The sequence below is a fragment of the Vidua macroura genome, chromosome 12, assembly GCF_024509145.1.
Source record: "Vidua macroura isolate BioBank_ID:100142 chromosome 12, ASM2450914v1, whole genome shotgun sequence".
Lineage (NCBI taxonomy): Eukaryota > Metazoa > Chordata > Aves > Passeriformes > Viduidae > Vidua > Vidua macroura.
Window position 1 is genome coordinate 717,334 of NC_071582.1, and position 20,947 is coordinate 738,280.

Genomic DNA, 20,947 nt, shown 5'->3' on the forward strand with positions numbered 1-20,947 from the left:
GCAGACATGAGGTAATCCCTCCCTTAGTAAACTGTTTTCAAGTTGACAAGATTCCCTGGCTCAGTATCAAATGACCTCAGCTGATGTTCAGGTGCACCTGTATCCCCAAGGCACATGGATGAGCTGGGGAAGCTGTTTACCACCAACCTCACTCAGTGCTCCTGCTGAGATTTGTGAAGCCTGAGAATGCTACAGCTCCATTTATCAGTGCCCCTGTGCTCCGGCAGCCTCTGCAGTGCTCTCTGGTTTCTATTCCCCTCAGCCATCTCTGCAGGGAAGGACCCTTACTCACAGCTCCAAAATGAGGACCACATCTGTCTTGTTCTCATAGATGTCGTGCAGCTTGACGATGTTGACGTGCAGGATCTGCTGCAGAATGGTGACCTCGCGCTCAATCTCCTCCCGGCTCACGCCGCGCCGGCTGGCCCGGCTCTGGCGCTTCTTGATGAACTTGGCTGCGTATTCCACCCCTGTGCTTTTCTCTCGGCACTTCTTCACTATAGCAAACTGGCCACTGCGAGGACAAGGAGACAACAAAAATGCTCTTAAGGCTTTTACATGACAGCTTCCCAAATAAGCCAGTCCCATACAAAGCCTGATCCTGTAAGCCCTGAGCAGCACTGCTGAGCACTATTAAGCTTGTTCTTGGTACAAGAGTGAGGACTGTCAGGACTCTGCAGTCAAAGGCACTAGAGCATAACAAGGTAACCGCCTACTGTGCCTGAAATTCAGCAAAACCAAACAAAGATTGACAAAAGGAGTTTAAACCTCTAAAAACAGTTCATGTTTAAATGAGTAAGATCTGCCTCAAAAGGTTCGAATTACCACTACTTCACTCGGTAATGCTTAAGACATTCAAGCCTGCAACACGCCACTGGGTGTTCTGAAAGAACACACACAGAGTAAAATATTTGTCTTAAGAATAGCCCCTAGAGAAGAACTCAAATTAATTGTAACTCCTTGGAAATGCAAAACTGGCCTCCAGCAACCAATTTTCAAATTAAAAAAAACCTATTTATTCATATTTATGCATTCACTTGATAATTTGGCTGTAAATATACCTAGTGTAAGTGCAGGTTTCTCACTGCACCTCAAGGACAAAGAATTTCCCACTGTACCAAATAGCACAGTGGCTGCATTAAGGTTAAAAGGCATGTACTTGCAATTTGCTAGTAAAACTTTCCTCACTGTGGCTCCTAACGTACTCCAATTGCAAAATTCTTGCCTTATCTCCTAGGAATTGGCAGATCTCCAGTCCCAGAATACACATTTAGTATCAGATACTTCCTTATTCAGGACATTATAGCCAAACTTGGAAGGAAAAGACTCATCTTTCAGGTAACCATAACCTTTAGCTACTGTGATTTTATCAGATAGGATCTCTTTATAAGAATCACAAACTCATTAAGTGCATCCCCCCATAACTACACTGTATAAGCACTGAGCTGTTGTTGTTTTCAATATTACTATATCATTCACTGGCTTGGTAAATGAGGAATGCAAGTACAGCTGGTATTTAAATCATGTAGCATACACAGCAATTATATTCAGCGCCTCATCAGATGCTGTACTTAGTGCTTCATCAACAAAGACATCTGACTGGAATCTGTCTTAAACATACAAAGGCGTAGAAACTAAAAATTAAGGTTGGCCCTTGGTGTTCAATTGCTCTCAAAGGCTCCCACCTTATGGCAGAGGCAGCCTCTCATTTCAGAGTTCAAACAAATGCCAAGCAGCCTGACATACTTCTTTTAGTCTTTCATTTTCATATATACCCTAAACCTTTCCCAGGACAGAGGCAGGAACAGATGGGACAAGTGTACTCATCCCTTTAGGCATAATCATTCACAAATGGAATCGAGACTGTGGCCATTTGTCACATGCTTTAATTAATAAATATTTCTCCTGCTTTTATCATTACCTGCAAACCCTAGAGAAATTCCCACTACAAAATTCCCAAACTTGCCTTAAACATTCTACTAAAAGAGTTTGTTTTGTAGTGCTGAGAACTGCTTGTGTAAAACATCATGACTTTCATGTTTTTCTTGTTTGCTTGATCATATTTTGCAAGACATGCATCTTGCTTGGTTCAGACTTTCTGAAGAAACATGGTATTAATGTTCCTGTGCTTGTTTCCTTGAATCCTCTCTAGGGACAAATTTTGTCAAAGTTCAGGACAAAATATGTTTTTATGAGTGCTGATTATGGGAACAAACACAGTCACTTTTGCATTTAGAAATTCCAGTGATACTGTGGATTTTGTACATTTCTGCTGATGCAAAAGTTTACAAAAGTAGTAATTACACAGGATAGGAATTTCTGTCTTCTCCTTTGACATAAATAATTGTCCCAGACTATAACTATTACAGTACCAATTCCCTTGTAATCTACTATTGCTCCCCTGTATGCGTGGTCACCAACATACACTGTTGCTGCTCCTGTCCCAGCCTTCATGCCATTTCCCATTTCCCTTAAAAACAGGCTCTTGCAGACAACTCTTCAGTAGGACAGTTTGGGACTGGGGAGAAGAGGTTACAAGTGACAGGGAAGGACACAAATGCTCAGTTTTCTTATCCTCTGACTTTTAAGACAGTTACAATGCAATTACCAATTAATAGCTCCTGGAGGCCCATTCAGCTATGAAACAAGAGGATGCCTCACAGGCATTTTACAATCACAGTCAGACACTTTGGATTTCTTGTCAGCTACACAGATTGTAAGGTCAGGAGCAAGACAACAGTGGTTTCGTGCCTTCTCATGCATGTGCATTCAGACCATAAGAATCAAACTCTGTCAGCTTCCAAAACTTTTGACCTAGGCTAGGAAGAAAGCAGAAGAAAGGAAAGTATGTCTCCCTGACACCTAAGTTGACAGCACTGAGAAATTAAGCCATTTAGATAATTTCATATGGGGCATTTGTACCTGATCTTGGACTTGAAACTAAATTTCACAGCACAGATATCCAAATTTCAGCCAAAAGACCTTGCCAGAATTCATGGGTTTTAGTACAGTGCTGAAACAAAGATGACTTGGATCATGAACACGTAATACTGAAGCGATACGCGGAATAAATAAATAGACTCCACACCCTGGGGTGTGTCTGGGTACATCTGTCAGTCTTGATGGGCTTGGAGACAGAGGAGCTTCTTTATCTGGGTTCTTTGCCTCCTCTGGTATTGTTCTTTATGCAAGAAGCTTCAGGATTTTGCATTTTCTTATGCCCTTTGTACCAGGCAGTGGTTTCTTAAGTAAAAGGTTAAAATTCAATACATAACTCTACAAGCTAAAATATAAATGCTTAATTAATTTTGTTAACTTAACTCCAAAAATCTCTGTTTCAATACATGTTATAGAATAAAGTGCTTATGTAAAATATACATGAAATAAGCTGTGCTTGTATGAAAGATTCTTAAAGTTAAAAAAAAAAAAAAGAGGAAAAAAAACCCACAAGCCACAGCTGGGGAAAGATTGCGAAACCACAGATGGCAGCAGAAAGGAAGACCTAATTTACAAACGAAAAAACGTGGCTCCGTGCGGAGATGGGCCCTTTCCTGGGACAATCCAGAAGATACCCAAGCAATGAATACTCGAGGAATATCTACGATTAAGATAGATTAAGATAGGCAGGGGCGTACATCGCTTCCCAGAAACAGCTTTGTCCAGCCCAGCACAGAGAAAAGGAGACCACGTGAATATGTAAAGCAACAAAAAGAATAGGAGAAACTCTGCCCCAGGCAGAAAAACCTGTATAAAACTAACCAGACAGAGACAACGTGCGTGAACAGAGGGGATCCGAAGCGACAGAGTTCAGATCCCAGGCTCGGCGCTGTCCCTTTGATTGTGGCTATCGGAGACCGAATCTCGGTCGCCAAATAAAAACCTATTATTTGGCTATATGTCATATAACCTATGTCGCCAAATAAAAACCTATTATTTGGCTTTATCATTTATTACCCATAACAAACAGAAGTATTTCCAACACATGCGGGACAAGCTCAGAGGCTGACACTACCGGACAGAGCCTCAGTAAAGCCTTTGGCACTGTCCCCCACAGCACTCTCCTCGAGAAACTGGCAGTGCATGGCTTTGACATTGGTCTTTGAAATCTTTTCCAAACTTAATGACACTACGATTCCTAATTCCTAAAATGTTTTTTTCCAAGAAGTTACATTTGTTCCCTTCCAGAAATATTTTGGACAGCTGTTGTCTTGGTTTGGAAAGACAGATGTCTGCTAAAGAAGGCAGGAGCCTCCCCTGAAATGGAAAAATGTAGACCTCTTCCCTCCGAATTGTTATAAATTTGAAATTACGGGGGGCTCTCAGGCAAAAATATGGGAGCAGGAATAACAGTTCTTTATTAGGGAAGAAAATAAAAAGATAAAATAAACAATGCAGTGAACCAAAACAACACTGACAGAGCCAGAATACAACCTGACACCCTGTTGGACAGGGTGTTGGTAGCAGTGCAATTGGAATTGTGGCTGCAGTCCTCCTGGAGTGTCAGGTGTGGTTCTGTTGGAGCAGTGATCCTGTAGAAAAAGGGTGCAGTCTTCCTCTGAAGAGGCAGTGGAAAAGGCAGCTGTTCCTCTGGGAAAATCCAGTGCAGAAAAAGCTCTGCTCATGGCCAGAATTTCAAGCCTATATATGCAGGTAGGAATGCTTGGCTCCTCCCTCTGGGCAGAGCATCTCCCAATGGGATGTTACAGTTCTTATCGGTCATGCAGTGACACTCAATGGCCCATTATCAGCAGATGTCTCCCCGGAGGGAGGATTGACTGTGGGAGAGATAAGGAACAACTGCCCACTTAACACAAGACAACTGCCATATAGAGGCAAATAGAATACATCTTGCCTTTTTCAATCTGGGACAGCTGTGCAACAGCCTTGTCACACACTAAGCATCCTCAATTGTGGAAACAGCTCAGGAGTATGAACAATAGCAGCTGCATCCTGTCAGTTATAATATAATTAGTTACAACATCAAATCTGTCCATTAGTTATGACGGAATTTATCCCAGCAATGAAGACAACCTATCATCTGTATTGCTACTATCAGGTAGGAGGTTTGTCACTGAATAAGAACACAGAGACAATATTACTGGGTGGTTTTGGAATCTATTTTCAGAAGCATGCTTTAGAAGAGCACAAGTTCAGCTCATTTAATCATCGTGCACTTCAGGAGAGGATATGGAAAGGATGTGGGAAGAGTGAAGCTGGACAATCCAGAATAACAGGACAACTTCTTGCTCTTTGTCAAAGTTTCCTTCTAATACTGGTTCTGGAGGGTAATGCTCTGGGGCAGAATGGCACCTGAGAGCAAGAGCAGTGCAGGTGCCAGTCTGGAATGCCCCAGTGCCCAACAGTGCTGTGTGTTCACAAGGCATGGTTTTGGCAGCTCAGTGCCCAAAAACATCCGGACGTCTGAAATTCTTTGCTTTTTATTGTCTCAGAGTGTCCTAATCCTCATTGTCCAAATTTTTATGACTCTAATTTTATTACTATTTTTAATAACTATTTTATTACTAATAAACTTTTAAGATTTAAAAAAACAAGTGATTGGTGTTTTTCACAGTGCTATGAATTATTGCAAGCTTTCAGGACAGTAACACAATGAATACCTTCAACACCTTGTGGGGTTCTTAGCTGTGAGTCACAACAAATTGTGTCACCTACTGAATCGTCAGTAGCATCTCCTGGAACTGATCAATGTTTTTGGAAACCTCCCAATCCTGCAGTGGCCATCAGTGTGGCCCTTATCAGCTCCTCTTGAGACTGGAAGTGCAGAATCAGCAGTGAGAGAGCACAAGCCCAGCAGTTCTGACAAGTTTCCGACAGCCTGGCAAGCTTTTTGTGTAATCTGAAGCTCAAGAATAAAATGCATATGATGAAAAATCTTCCCTGCTTATCAGACCTAGCTTTTGGATTGAGTATCAGTGCTCTGAGTGGCAATGAGCAGAGTGCAGAGAGCCAGGGAAGGTCACAGCTGACTCATACTCAGCAGGAATAGCTGATCTGATAAGCTGTTCCTCTCACCATGTGGAGCAACAGCAGGACAGACGTAATGTACATAAGGATGGTTAGCACATTGCACCGGGGTGTGTAAAGGTCCAAATACACCCAGATATGGACTGAGAATAATGGGCCCAGGAGCACATGAATTGTAAAAAGGGAGAAGTACTACAGTCAAATCCACAGCTATTCTTCAAAATTTAAAGAACTAATTCAAAGTGCAAACTAATGAAAGAACAGAGTTAAAGTTCACATCTGAGAAAGCAGAGTTCTACAGTTAGAAAAAACATTCCTGGCATGACGATACTGTGTGGTGTGAGTTAACGGTAACTTTACCAGCTGCAACCACAGCTCTCTGTTTAGCAGGAACAGTCCAACTACCTGGGGGCCGTGACTTTTTTATTGTAGATTTCCAGGTTCCTGCCCTGCAAAGAACACCTGGGTTATCTCTGCTTTTTGTTTTCACTACATAAATAAATACTCAGTTACACTGTCAGAACAGCGACTTGTGCCAGGCTCCAAGGTCCTGTCATCACTGGTAAAATGCTGCATTTGCTGTCCTTTAAAGCTTCACCCAGAAAATGGGGTATCTCCTCTCTCAGAGAGCAGAGTTAATCCTCCACACACAGGCACAGAGGAAGCAGCTGGAGCTGGAGACGGGGAACTACAGAAGGCATAACAAGCCACTGATGAAAGATGGAGCTTGGCTTTAACCGTGAAACCACAGCCCAGGTCAGTAGGGGCTGAGAAACTGGAGGCTCAGTTGTGGCCAAACTAATCAACAGAAAACACAGTGATTATTTTCTACATGAAGGCATTGACTGGCCCAGGAGATGAGGAATGAACATAGCTCCCAGTTACTGAGACAGGCAAGAAACTGGAGTGGCAGGTGGTAAGGCTGGCCCACACTGTGGAAGAAGGCAGAGCCCCTTCCCTACAGTGAAAGGACAACAGTGAAGGAAAGGGGGAGACTTCCATGCCCAGAAATATCACTCCAAGGTTTGTCTTTCTTTGTTAAGTGTGAGTCCTTGCACGCTGCAGAGCTGAGCTGCAGGAGCAGGACACTGGCCCAGGACAGCAGTGCCAGGCCCACACAACCCTGAAGGAACACACTTTCTCAATGGACACTGTTGTAAAATACTTTGGGAAAAGCTCCATGACACTTCCTACCCTCAGCCCCAACCTGGCATGTAACAGTGACACTGCCCAGAAGGCACAAATGTCAACAGCTCTCACAGCCTGGCTGGCACCACATTTAGGCAATAGATTAATGACTCTATGATACATCCTTTTATAAATCACACTGCACATCTCAAATTCCAGTACCTACCAGCACCATCAGTGTTTGCTAGTACAGCTGGAAAGGGCTCCTGCACGTTTGTACAACGCTTTTTGTTCAGTGAGCCACAACTACCCATCCAAAACAGAAAAACTGAAACGTTATATTAAAGGCTTTCCAGTGACCTTTATTGATGCTGCTTTCTTGGAAACTGTATCCCTAGCTCAGCAGGACAGTTCTTCTTTCTCCGGGCCTACCCTGCCCTTGATTTAAGACTTTCCGTTCTTGGTTGTCTCCAGCTGTCACATCCCTTGCCACAAGAAGCAGCAGTTATATGACCTGCTGCACATTCCCAAGAACACAAGTTAGTCTTCACTTCTTCACATTTTCCAAGGAGTATTTCCACTGATTTGCCATGCCATTAATGTCCCTGCAAATGGGTTAGGCCAGGACCCTTCTCAAAATAGCCCAAATTGTTAAAGCCGTATTATTTCTTTATAATGTTGAAATTTGCTAAATTCACTTTAGAGAGTCCTCTTTTTAAGCTTCCTTTCAGCCATAGCTAGGGAACCTCAGTCCCCACAGACTTGAAAATGACTAAAACTCTCGTGAGGGAAGCAACACAATTATATGTGTATATTTGAAGTATTGCACACATTCAGCATAGCTTCCCAAACAGAGCTGCTATAAGGAACAAGGCCATCAGCAAGTTGTCTCTAAGGCCACATGTCTGTCAGATTGCTCCCTGTGTGTATCCTTTCAAGAATTTGAGCAACAGAGGTTGGTATAAGATTAATATTTGAAAGACTGATGGAATGTTGGAGCTAACAGCTGGTCAGAGCACACAGCTGCAGCCATGGAAAACCTGCTCCCTTCTCTGCAAAATGCCTTCTCTCACACCCCTGCCTTGGCACACGAGACAACTGCGTTGACAGCTCCTTCTGAGCTGCCTCCAGCTCCGCAGGGACTCTGAGGATGACCTGGCTGGGCAGTGCCTGCCCACACTGTCCGTGTGCAGGGAGCTGTGGTCACCCTCAATGCTGCACAGTGACAGGAAGTGCCTCCTTTCATCACCAGACCAGAGTTCAGGCTTTGCAGTCTGTGGTGGGAGCATCCTTTCCTGAGTGCTGTGCAAAGACTTTCAGATAAACAGGTGCTGGCTCTGTCAGTGAGATCCTCTATTTTTATCTCATGGCTGAATCCCAGCTAGAACAAGCACTAGGCCTATGTTAACAACTAGTTTTGTTCTTAAGAAGTGACAAACTCAGTGAGGAGGACAAGAACAGGACTCTTAACAGATGTTGTTTGAAAACATTTGTTTTGTGACTTCTGCTGCCAGAATGATAATAAATGAATTCTTTAACCTACCTCTACCTGTCAGTAATTAACTGCTGACAGGTAACTGTTGCAAACTGAACTAATAAAAGGCATCTGCAGGTTCTAAGGGCATCAGTCAGCATTGGAAAAGATCAGTCGCTGCAATCTGTCCAGCATGTTCACTTCCTTCTAGCAAAGCAAGACACCATTTGTCACCAGCCCTCAAAACCTGAAAGTGAAAATACACTGACAAAGACAGTGTGACATTATACATGCAGCCTGAAGAGGAGGGCTGCTGTGACCACACAAACCTTGACCAGCCTCTCTGGCAGATTCAAGCAGCAATGACCAGCCTTTGCCAGATTGTTTCAGCTACACTTCTCCATTCAAAATCCCCAATGTCCATCAGCTTGGAGAATGATGTTCATCGTCTCAAAAGATTCCCAAAACCAATTCAGAAACCAAAGTGAAAATAAATTACTCAGTCTCCAGTTTCTCATTTTAGTAGTTTGACTGTTTAACCTACAACCTCCTTGGTTAAAAACCACACCTCTTACACCCTGCATGCACACACTGAATTTTTTTACTGCTCACTGTTGTCAGGTTTTCACTGTCAGACTGATACTCTCAGTACTAAGCAATACTTAAAAGTAAGCAGTTGCAGAACATTTAATAGTTATGGCCTTTCTGAGAGGGAAGGGAATGGAAAACAACAAACAAACCTCAACCCCTCTCCCCTTAGAAGAAGTCTTCTCAGTAACTCTAAAGATTAAATAGCTGGGAGTGAAAAAAAAAATTGGCATGGACACAGTATCAACTGAGGTGTTTTAATGGAGCTCATTACTGGCCCTTAAGAAAGGGTGATGGCACATACACAGTCATGTATCAAAACCAACTGCCAGACACTGGGAAAGAAGCCAGCCTGTGTACAGCCCTAATTTAGCTAGTTGCATATTAAAACAAAAAACATTAGAGGGTTGGACACTGAATGGAAACCAGCCATCCCCACCCAGAGCACTGTATGTTGCTGAACAACTGGGGGAGCCCTGTGGTGTCCAGTTCACGAGCCCAGCAGTGTTTAAGCACATGCTCATGGTTAAGCATGGTAACAGTTGGTAATTACACCTGTAATTAATACCTGTGGATAACCTTTATACATTAAAGGCTATCTACAAGCATCAACCAGCCCAGCTGAAAATTTGAGAGGTAAAGCCTTTCAGGAATACATGTTCCTTTGTTTTGCAGGCACATATGAACATGTGATGTCAGTGCTTGGAGCCAGCTGAAAACAACAGCGCTGCGGAGTGCTGCTCAAAACAACAGGACAAGTGAAAGTGCCGTGTCTGTGGTGACAGCACCACAGGCTCCTGGCTCCCAGCTGGCTCGAGAATGGCCATGTGAACTCAAGTCTAAAGCACGGACACAGGTGACACCTATCTACAAAAGACAACGCAAACATACCTTTTGTTGTCCTTGTTGCAAGAAAAGAAATAGAAAAAACAGCACATTTAATCTAAAGAAAAAACCCAAAAATCTACAAAAAAATCCTATCCAAAGTGTAGTCTTTGTCAAGGTGTGTGTTGCTATTGTAGTATATTATAACTGATCTAGGCTATCATGCAGAAGGAAGTAGCAAATATCTTCATGCCTCAGCTTTTAGAATCACGTGGTGTCACCACTATGACCTTACCTTCCCAGCTCTTCCCCAATTTCGTAAATGTCCTCCACCTTCTGTTGCTTGAAGAAAGCCATACTTGGTCTTTCATTGATACTCAAGGATGATGCAACTAGAATATTAATGAAGAATGACATTCATTACATCTTGCAAGAGGCTAAGTGTCAGTAACATACATTTGTGGTATAGGCACTTTGGATCCATGGCAGCTCATTCATGGCCAAAGTTACCACTGATCAACCAAAATAACTAATTCAGCAGTCTCAGCCAAATAGTGAGGGCTCAAATCTGGAAAGAGATGAGCACCTTTAAGTGAAGGAGATTCTTGGCCACCACTGAACTACCCAAGAACACAACTAACTGGAAGCACAGAACACACCAAGAAACACAAACGTGATGAAAGGAAAAATAATTAATAATTTGATAAAGTTCTGGACAATAAAGCCTCCACACTACACTAAAGAGAGGGAGCACAAGAACTAGTATTACAGACTCCCTCAGACAGATCCTCACCCAGGGAAACCAGGAGGCAGAGCTTTCTTTTTCTCACGTCAGGCAGTGCTCCTGAAGCACACAGGCAGGACAGCACACAGACATTTGAACTGCTGCTGGAAAAAAAGTGCTGATTCCCTCTCCAGAGCTTTCAGCACATCTTCCATCATGCACAGGAGACGTTTCAAATGAGAAGAACACCAGCAGCATCTGCTACAGGTGTTACTCTGTGTAACCATACAGTTCGTTTCCTGAACACAATGTTTTTAACTGATAACCTCTGTGAGCTCTGAAAATACAAGCTTCACACTGGTGCATTGGAGCATCTGTGCATTATGCTGGGCTGCTTCACGATGAGGAGCAGATGAGAACTCACATTATTCCTTGGGATACACCTCCACAGCAATGTATTTTATGGTAACAGAATAGATTTGAACAGAATAATTGGCCAGTCAGGTCATGAACTATTTGCTGTTTCCTGTGGAGATGAACACTGGCATTATGCCCAATGCTCCAAATATCCACTATTTAGATCAGAACATGTAAAATAGCTCTAAGGCTTCTAGCAGCACAATAAAATCTAACTACATTGAGACATATAGTTATTCTCACACATCTCTACACTCCACAGCATATCTTGTCAATGTAATGTGCTTTGCTTTATGAATCCCAGGTGCTGCTTCCTTCAGATGCACTGGGGACTTCCAAGTTCCTTATCTCTATACAGCTCCTGCAGATTTTTAAGTTCCAGTCATTGGTATCTGACTGGTGCATATTGTGAAGTATATTTCACAAGCAAACAAAGCTCTATTTTGATCCTTTAGAAATAAGTTCAATTCAGTGTTGCAAGAAGATTCAGCAGACCTGTAAAAGAGGACTAAATATCAAAGAGCAATTGCAGCATTCCTGTCAAACTGAAAGGCACGCAAATTGAAGATTTTTCCCCAACAAAAGCGGGTATCGTGAGGAGAAAATACATTGTAAAAATCTAACAATTCCTCAATACACACCCAAGCTGTCGTCATTCACTCACGTCAGAAAAAAGATTGGTTGCTTTGTTTGCCCCAGCCCTTTTTACAAACCACTGGCTTCTAATACATAGGTGGCATGTTGAGTATCAATTCCTTTCCAAATACTCTCCTTCTATTACTTCAGAGGAACAGAAAATCTCCTAGTGCTTCTACATAAACATACTTTTTAGTTGATCTTAGCAAAACCTACACATTAGGAGAAAAATTCTTTGATTGCTTTATGTCAAGCAGAAGGGCTACTACATCAATGATTACAGCCACAGATGATGAGGAGTATTTCAGTTATACATCAGAATGCAACCTGTGCTCTCTGAAGGTGTGTATCTGCACACCTCTGGGGTGACAGGCATGCTGTGGTGTGACGTGACTGACCTGCACCTGGCACATGAGCCAAACACACCCAATTTCTGCCATATGTCAGAACTGATCATTTCATTGCGCACTTGCAGGTGCCTTGGCGGAGGAGAGGGAGATGCAAGGCATCCCTCACGTGCTCTTGAGAACAGCCTTGCTGGAAGTCTGCACTGCACATGGAATGGCTCAAGGGCTCCGAGGCTGCTGCATTTCTATTAAAACACCTGCTCAAACCCCAGTTTCAAAGCCCTGTAATGGAGACAAATGTGCTTGCCCTCCTGTGTAACAGTGCTTCAGCAATGATCTCTCTGGCTACCCAAGGCAAACAAGAGAAACCACACAGGTTGTGACACTGAAGCCCAGGGTAAGCACCACACTAATAAAATATATAGTAGAAACCAACACTTGCATTGGTGAGCATGATGCACTGCAATGTGTGTTATTATTTTCCCACTTTCTATCCTGGCTTTGTTGATATTTTCATAGTTTTTCAAGGTGAAGCCAGGTGAACTGTTCTGTTAAATCTGTTGCTCAATAATTTCCTTCCCAAAACCATGTTCATGCTTGGGATGAAAATGCCTATTTTACTTTTCAATGAAAATGAGCAACTCAAATTTCACTTTGTAAGCAAATTACAGAGTGATTTATGCAAAGTGAAAAATACTTGAAGTATTCTTCAAGTAACCTTTCATAATCTCACCGAAAGGTCACTGAGCAATATTGCTCATATCTTGAAACTACAGTCATAAATGCTTCAGTCATATTTACAAGAATGAGGACATCTCTGAGCTATTTGATCCTTACTAAATTTATATAATATTGTTTGCTATTGGTCAAAGCAGAATCTTCTTAAGTGTTGTCTGTGCTCAGCCTTTACAGACTTCAAAAACGCAAGCAAAGGACAAAGCCAAGCCTTGCTGAAAAACCAAACCTTTTGCTCACCCTGAATTGCAAAATTACATTCTGAGCACATGCAAGTACAGAAAAATGCCCAGGTAATAAGAGATGCTGCTAAGACTTGCCCAAAGATTGTAAATCCCTCAAGCTGACTACTCCCTTCATCAGAATCCAAGGTACATGGTTATAAACAACGTTAATGCAAACACACCTAAGAAGTCATTGTTTTAAGAGAGAGTTCATTGCCATTCAGAAGAGCACATTAAAAAGATTGCTTTTTAGTGGGAACCTACCCAAAGTGCCTCTGTGAACACAATCACTTAATGTTTGATTGACAAGTTCACTCATTTCCCAGTATCCTCCACAGAACACAGCTGATTCTGCAGGTAAGTAGAATCCATACAAAAATAACCAGGAAATTCTTATCCCTTCTGCTGATCTCTTAACTTACACCCATTTCTACAGGGGCCAAAGCACTAAGTTAAATCTCCAACACAGGACCCATTCAAGCCCAGAGTCTTGCTTTTGAAGGCTGTTCAACACTGTGATGTTGAAGGCTGTTCAACATTCAACAAAACTGTTGCACAACGTTCAGACCCCCAGTGGTACCTCTGATGTGCTGGTGTTCCCCATGTCTATCACTTCATGTTATCCTATCCTGCCTTCCACAGATACCTCTCCCTGGCTTTCACCCAACAGTCACACTAAGCAAATACCCAAAATAGATCATACACTTGATGACCCAAAGCAACTGTCACCGGCACAGCTCAAGTGGGTAAGCCAATGAAAGATAACCTTCATATACTTAAAATTCATCTGCAATAGAAGTGCCATTCACAAGCATGCATGTTACCCTTCTCTCACCTCAGGAAACTAAGGTGATTTCACTTTCAAAGATTTCTTATACTACAAGGTTTTTGTTGGACACCATTTACAAATACAGAGCACAAGTACATCAATGCAGGAATGAGAGCCTTATTATTTTTTTTTTTCTAGTCAGGTGGTGATTTTTCTTATGGTGGCCAGTGAAGGCAGGCAGAATTAGAGATGGACAGACATTCATCTTGGACTCAGACAAAAAAGTTGTTCAGGATCTGAGGAAAAAGCAACAGCCAACTTTTTTTCCTGATACACACCTCATGCTAACACTTCAGGGGCATGTGCCCAAACAATACCACAATCCAGTGAGTCAGGGCCATTCCCATCACTTAGGAGCAGCACCAGAATTCATTAAACCCAGGATGATGAAGGTATCTGCTTCAGTGAGTTTTGAATCAGACCAGAGCTTAATTGCTCAATGCAAGCTCAGCAGAGATGAGCTTCTGTGTCCTTTCACAGCACATGCCATGTCTATTCCCCAACCATCCCACATTGGGCCCACCTCTCCTCTCCTTGTCTCTTTGCTCTGGGATCCCTCACAGTGAGCATTCTCATATGAGGCCAGCTTCTACTCAGCATTTATATTGCTGTGTTTCCATAATGATACTCCATAGTATAGTATAGTATATGTGTAGTATAAAAACATAATATTTCACCTTTATTGCTGTATCCAAATCTCCTTAACATAGGCCAAATACCACAAGGCAGCAAAATATTGCTTATGCTGTGTGAATGATTTCACTATAGACATGGAACAAAGCTGTAGCTAACCCAGAAATAGGATACAGGCTCTGAGATGGCAGTTTCAAGCACTAGGAGCATGTCCTGGCTCATCTCTTCACATTCTTCCTAAACTCTGCCCTGTCATAAAATAGAATCATATCTACCTTAGAAATCACAGTTTCCCACTGTGATCTAAGGCATATATTTACACACACACATGCTTTACATCAGTACAATCCCTGGATAAAGACATTCTTATTGCAGACAAAAGGGCCTTTTTAGTGCAGCTTGTACTGTGTGTAAAGGACATCAATCTACAGAAACCCACTCTTCTGTAGAGAGTGACAGAATCCCTCTCAAGAGGAGCTGAAGTTCTATTTCTCTTCTCTAATGAAGTTTTCCCTGCACAGGTTAAGTTCTTAGCCTGTCATTACCAAATTTTGTGACAATCAGTGACTGGTTTATACACCTCAAATCCACCTTAAATGTCCATCCACCAGTAAACAAGAGCAGAATACAGAAATCAGAGGTGAGAAGAAAACTGTTGGAGCACTTCCCTTGCCAACAGCCTTGCATGTTTTTTTCTTTAGGGTTTCTTCTGTCCTAAGTAAACCAGTTTCAAGTGACTGAGGTAACAGCTGAATAATCTGAATTTCTCAAGTACACCTGACATGAGCTGAATCATTAAACCCTTTGCCAAACTCAGAAGCATTCCCCCTGGCATGCTTTTATATTACAAAACATTAGTTACACTAAACCAAAATCTCAAACCCATTAGAACAGACCAAAGTAAAAACCTCCCATATGAACTGTTTTATAATACTGAAAAGTGACAAAACAAATAAACAAACAAACAAACAAAACCCCACCAAAACAAAACAAAAAAAACCAAACACATTAAACAAATTAAAGTTATATTGTCTTCTAGTTTTGGTGTTTTATGCTAAACAGATTTTTATAAGCATTAAAGTATTTTCTTCTTTCACTTTCAATCCCTTTTTCACCTTTCTTTCTTTCTCTTTTATCCCACAAAAGACTATGCAATTCAAACAGCAAAAAGAAAACCCAAACAACCCAAGTGGGTTTTACCTGCTGCTTTCAAATAAGCGTAGCACAGTTAAAAGTTCTATCAATTTCAGCAAACCCTTATTTTCACTGAAACATTTTCCTGTCAGAAAACAAAAGTAGCCTAAAAATTCTTCTGCCGGGAAATTGAGGCAACTATTACGACCTGCGTGTCTGTAAAAAACACAAAACACACCGACCATCTGAGCAATTCAACTCCATTACAGAATCACTGCTCCTGCCACTAACTCTCAAGGGCTGCCTTTCCGACCTCCCAAATTTACCCCGAAGTAATGAATGATACGTGTGGCAAATGACCCGAGACTATTTGCAAGCCTCCGCTTCAGGCACACATACAGACCACATTGGCTCTGCAGCTAATTCCAGCTCCCCAGCTCCCGGCCAAGGTCAGGGATCCCAAAGCCCAGCCCAGTGCGGGTGGGAGCGCAGCCCGGACGCTCAGGGCAGGGGAAGCCCGCAATGCCAGGCACGCCGGTACGGCACGGGCAGAGCCCGCTTCCCGTCCCTGAGGCGCCTTCAAGGATTACTGCTGAACATGACTCGCATCACTACCCCAAAGTCAAGCGAGACCTCGCCTCTGCGATCTGTGTTTCCTGCACCAGCAATTGAAAGGCACAGGAAAGTCTGAAAACAGCTGATGTTTCAAAAAAGGGCCGGAGATGAGCTTTTCTCTCACACATTAAGCAGGTGAGCACTGCGATTTTGGTCCTTTTGCAGCTGGTGACTGATCAGTCAAAGCAGGAGCAATTGCCACACACTTTCACCCTCTAAAGCACATCTTCCTTCTTGACTGTCCTCTACAAGAGTGCAGGCCAGCCAAACCAGTCCCCCCCACCGTGCTGTGTTGCTCCAGGACCCCCAGCTCACTGGCCAGAGGAACAGCTGTAAAGAAACCCAGGTGAAGCTGCTTGAGGGAAAAGGCAGGAAGAAACTTGCGGATAAACGATGGAAGTTACACAGCATTCGCAGAGTGCCCCCGACGGCCTCAGACAGGAGCAGCGCCACACAGAGCGGCGTGCAACACCAACAGGGGCACTTGTGGGACCGCTGCATTGCCCGGCCCCTGTGGGACCTGCTCGGGGATAAAGCACAGCTGCTCACGGCGGGGATGCTGCGGGGAGCTGCCTTTGCCCCCGGCTGGCGGCTGCGGGCACACACAGAGCCAGCGCAGACACCGTGAAGAGGCCGAGGGTCTGCACCCCGCCCGGCCCCGCGGGAGGGACCCGCCGCCGGCCCCGGAGCTGCGCGGCCAGAGGGGCTGCCCGGCCGCGACACCTCACAGGCGGGACACGGAGTGGAAGGGCCGTGAGGGCGGCTCAGCCTAAGGAACGGACCCAGAGGAACACGGAGAAGGGAACCTGCGGAGGCGCCGCCAACTAAGGGAGCAGCGCCCACTTACCGCGTCCGCCGGGCTCCCTGAGCGCAGGGCCGGGCCGGGCCGGGCGGGGCGGAGGCTGAGGGGGCGGCGGGGCCGGGCCGGGACGGGCGGGGCGGAGGCTGAGGGGGCGGCGGGGCCGGGCCGGGCCGGGCCGGGCTGAGGGGGCGGCGGGGCCGGGCCGGGCGGGGCGGAGGCTGAGGGGGCGGCCGGGCCGGGCGGGGCGGAGGCTGAGGGGGCGGCGGGGCCGGGCCGGGCCGGGCCGGGCGGAGGAGCCGCGGGCCCGGAGGGAGGGGCCCGGCTCCGCGCTCCGCCCTGGGCAGCCCCGGGAGGAGAGCGCGGGCGGGGCCGGGCTGGCTGCAGCGGCGGCGGGACAATGCTACCCGCGGCGATGCTGCCTGCATGGCACTGTGGGGCCCATGCAGCCTGCGGAGCACCCGGCACCACCCCGACGGTGCCAGCTTCCACTCCCCCTGATGGGATGCAGATACCTCAAGCTGGACCAGGCCAAAGCCAAGCCTTCCAGTCCAACACAGCTCACCCAGGCTGACGGGGGAACATCTCAGATGTAGAATCCAATTTCCTTGCTTAAGTACATAAAGGATATGTGAAAGCAGTACTAAGAAAATAAGGCTGAGGAGGCAATTCCAATGGAGAGGCACTTAAGTTGCATAAGCCTTGTTTCGGTATTCCCTACAAGCTGAATCTGAAACTCACCATTACCCGGTGAAATGGCCCGTTGTTTCAAGAGACCACTGTGACAAAGAACAGCGCAGGTTCCCAGACCCCCCCGTGCAGCTCAAGCTGCATTCACATGCACTACTGTAACAAACCTCTGCCATCCTGCTTCCCCAGACTACCGTAGCCCAAGTGTTGCCTTCCAACAATGACATCCTTCATCTGCTAACACTCCTATCATAACGACAGCCCCAAAACCTGTAAAACTAGATTTTCTCCGGCTTTATTTGACACACAGTAATCGCAGTAAGCACTCTTAGGTCTCCTTACATTTCTTCTGGGCAACTTAATACCCATCATTTGCTAATGAGAAATAATGTGGGATTGTTCACACCTTCAAAATAAATTACAAGTACCAGGTTGCCTTCTCTTCCAATCCTCTATGTGATTAAGGTAACACAATGGCAATGGCAGATTATCATACATAAATAAGCAGGATGTTTTCCTTTGCCGTATGGTGTGAAGATAGCTAAATTTAAGAGTGATTTATTCTAGGCAAGTACCTAAAGGCAGTGGTTTTTATTATCACAGTTAAAAAGAAACTTGTCCCAAGTCAAGAGGACTGAACTGTGCCCCTGATTGCCCGCCCTGGGAGTGGTGCTCACAGCCCATGAGTTCCATGCGGCTCTTCCAGCTCCATACTACGCAGGGTGGAGAACAGGAAATAGGAGCAACAGTAAATGTTTCAAAGGGCAGTGGAAGCATTCAGAATTCTCTGAAAGGGAAATAAAGATAATTAATTTCTCATCTTTAGTTCTACAATGGGATATGATCATGCAGAAGTCACAGCAATCATATTACAAAATCCTCAGAGCAAAAGGGCACATGAGGAAGGCCACCATTTTTGTTTGCTCCTAGCTGCAAGGAAGGGAACAAAACACCCTGAGAGGCTACAACTGCTTTTCAAACTGGGACAAGCTCTCCGTAGACTAAGAATAACCTCACTTTGAATAAAGGTTTCCAAGAGCAGCAAAGGTAGATTGAATCCCACCCCTGCTGCCATGTCCATAGGGTTTGCAAGCCCAAATACAGGTTCTGCCTAAGTAGGATGGTGCTCTTTCATGCTTCTGTAGTTATTCACCTTTAAAACACTATCTCAAAACTTCTTTGTAACATCTTTGGTAAAAGCCTTTATGTGCATACAGAGCAAGAACAGAAAACTCAGACCTGAGCAGTGTTTCAAGTAGGGAGCACCAGCAAACACTGCAGCCATGCATTTGCGAGCCTCCTGTAGAAGTGACGAAGTAGGAAACCCATACCTTATGGGTTCCAGACATGTTCCAAAGGGGGAGTTCCAGGATCAAAAGCCAGAAGAATACCACCTACATTTTTTAAAACAGGCAAATAGCAATATTCCACAGTTTAATCACCACAGTGCCTGAAGACATCACTAATTCCATTCATCAGCTCAAACCTGACACCTTAGGGGCAACTCACTGCACAACCTAGCTGGTTTCTACACACCAAAGGGACGTTGCATTTGAGAGACAAAGGCAGGACGCAGCTGCTCAAGACTGGGGTAATCTTAGTTGGCCATCTTAATTTACGAGGCATATTCTAATATTGAATGCTATAATTACTGGAGATAGATGTTTTTAATAACTGTGTTTGTTAAAATCACATTCAGTATATAGTCCTGCATTTTGCTTTCTAGTCTCGAGGTCTGAAAAGCTGGCACTACATGTGGGCATCCTTGAACTGTAGACAAATGTGACTTTTACAGCTGATCATCACAGTGAAAATGCCACTCTGCTAACTTCCAATTGAACCTTTTACCTTGTTTTCCAGGGGGGAAGTTTCCAAGGCAGAGCACACCCTTCCTTTGCATTATCTGAGGGAACATACTTCATGTGTGAGAATTCTTAAAGCTTCAGCACTACATGGATTCTGCTTTCTGTTGAGGTCAAGGAGCTGCAGATAAGGAAGCTATGTTTAGCACTTCTGAAAATCCCAAAGAAGGAACACTTGATACCTTGTAATACCAGCAGATTCAGAGTGTTCTCTGCATCCCTGAGGCAGCCAGAGCACAGTGACACTGCAGGTATTTGGTCTCGGTTCAGCTGTGTTTATACTAAGTTATGCATTTCTTGGGAACCAGGTTTTTAACATACATCAGCCACACTCACATCCTTATTGCAATCCCACTGAGAGCAGATGCTTCAAACTTAGTTCTAAGGAGCAAATGGGAGTCTCAGCTGTTCTTTACAGGCCTCAGCAGCTGCTTAGGGCAATACAACCTACTCAAGCTAAACATGCCAAGTATGCAAGTGAGGACATTGCTCCCCATGCACTCTCTTCCCAGAATTTTCTGTTTATTTCTCTGACTTAAAATTTTCAGTATACAGGACACAAGGTCCTTAGGCCATAGTTGTGTTCTGCCTCAACTGCTGATCTCTATCCTGTTTTGCATCCCCTTTGAACAGATTTCCAGCTGTGCCAATATCTACTCCTATAACAGCTTGCCATTCTGTAGCAGAGCCAGAGGACAAGAACTGTGCACTATTCACCTCTGCTATCAAAGACAGGCTTGGATATGCAATTACAGTGATGTCCTAACTCTTCTTCCTTCCTCCCTTACATTTAGCTATTAAGTTACATATCTGAAGCACCTGAGGTATTCCCTCTTTAAGGGACTCGAGCAATTCCAAAATACAAAATTCATATCTGAAAGACAGATATTGAGACTTGATTTCCAAATTAATTGAGAACTTGGTTAAATTTTCAAAACAGCTGAAATTATTTATTTGACTACAAAAGACTGTGTCAGAAGATCAGTACCAAGCCTCCTAAAGAAGCTTTTGGGGTGTCAGGAAATATTATACAAATATGTTTCCCAGAAAGTGTGTGAACTCAGAAAATTCCTGTCAACACTCATGCAAATTTTGTCTCCTCCCTCTCTTCTCCCAAGAAATGAAGGACACCAATGACAAGTCTACCCAGTCAGCATCACATGCATGCAACATGTCTATGGTTCACATCTTCATGCTTCAAAGCTAAATTTACATGTATGTAAATTTATAGAGATTCTCTCAGACCTTATTATCAGACAAAAATGCAAGCTCTACCACTGGTTTGTTCTGATGACACCTGTA

The 20,947-nt window shown here is 44.1% G+C and overlaps 1 protein-coding gene across 2 annotated transcripts in view; it reads right to left on the minus strand.

The window, feature by feature from the left end:
* Positions 1 to 17,210, minus strand: part of DAPK2 (death associated protein kinase 2) — a 36,569-nt gene extending 19,359 nt beyond the window's left edge. For both annotated transcript variants that reach the window (XM_053988531.1, XM_053988530.1), the window contains exons 1-3: positions 17,142 to 17,210; positions 10,296 to 10,392; positions 293 to 514 (exon numbers count right to left, since the gene is read on the minus strand). In XM_053988531.1, coding sequence (XP_053844506.1) covers positions 293 to 514; positions 10,296 to 10,357 — 284 coding nt within the window. In that variant the 5' untranslated portion in view covers positions 10,358 to 10,392; positions 17,142 to 17,210. The remainder of the gene's footprint in view (positions 1 to 292; positions 515 to 10,295; positions 10,393 to 17,141) is intronic.
* Between the last annotated feature and the right edge of the window lie 3,737 nt (positions 17,211 to 20,947).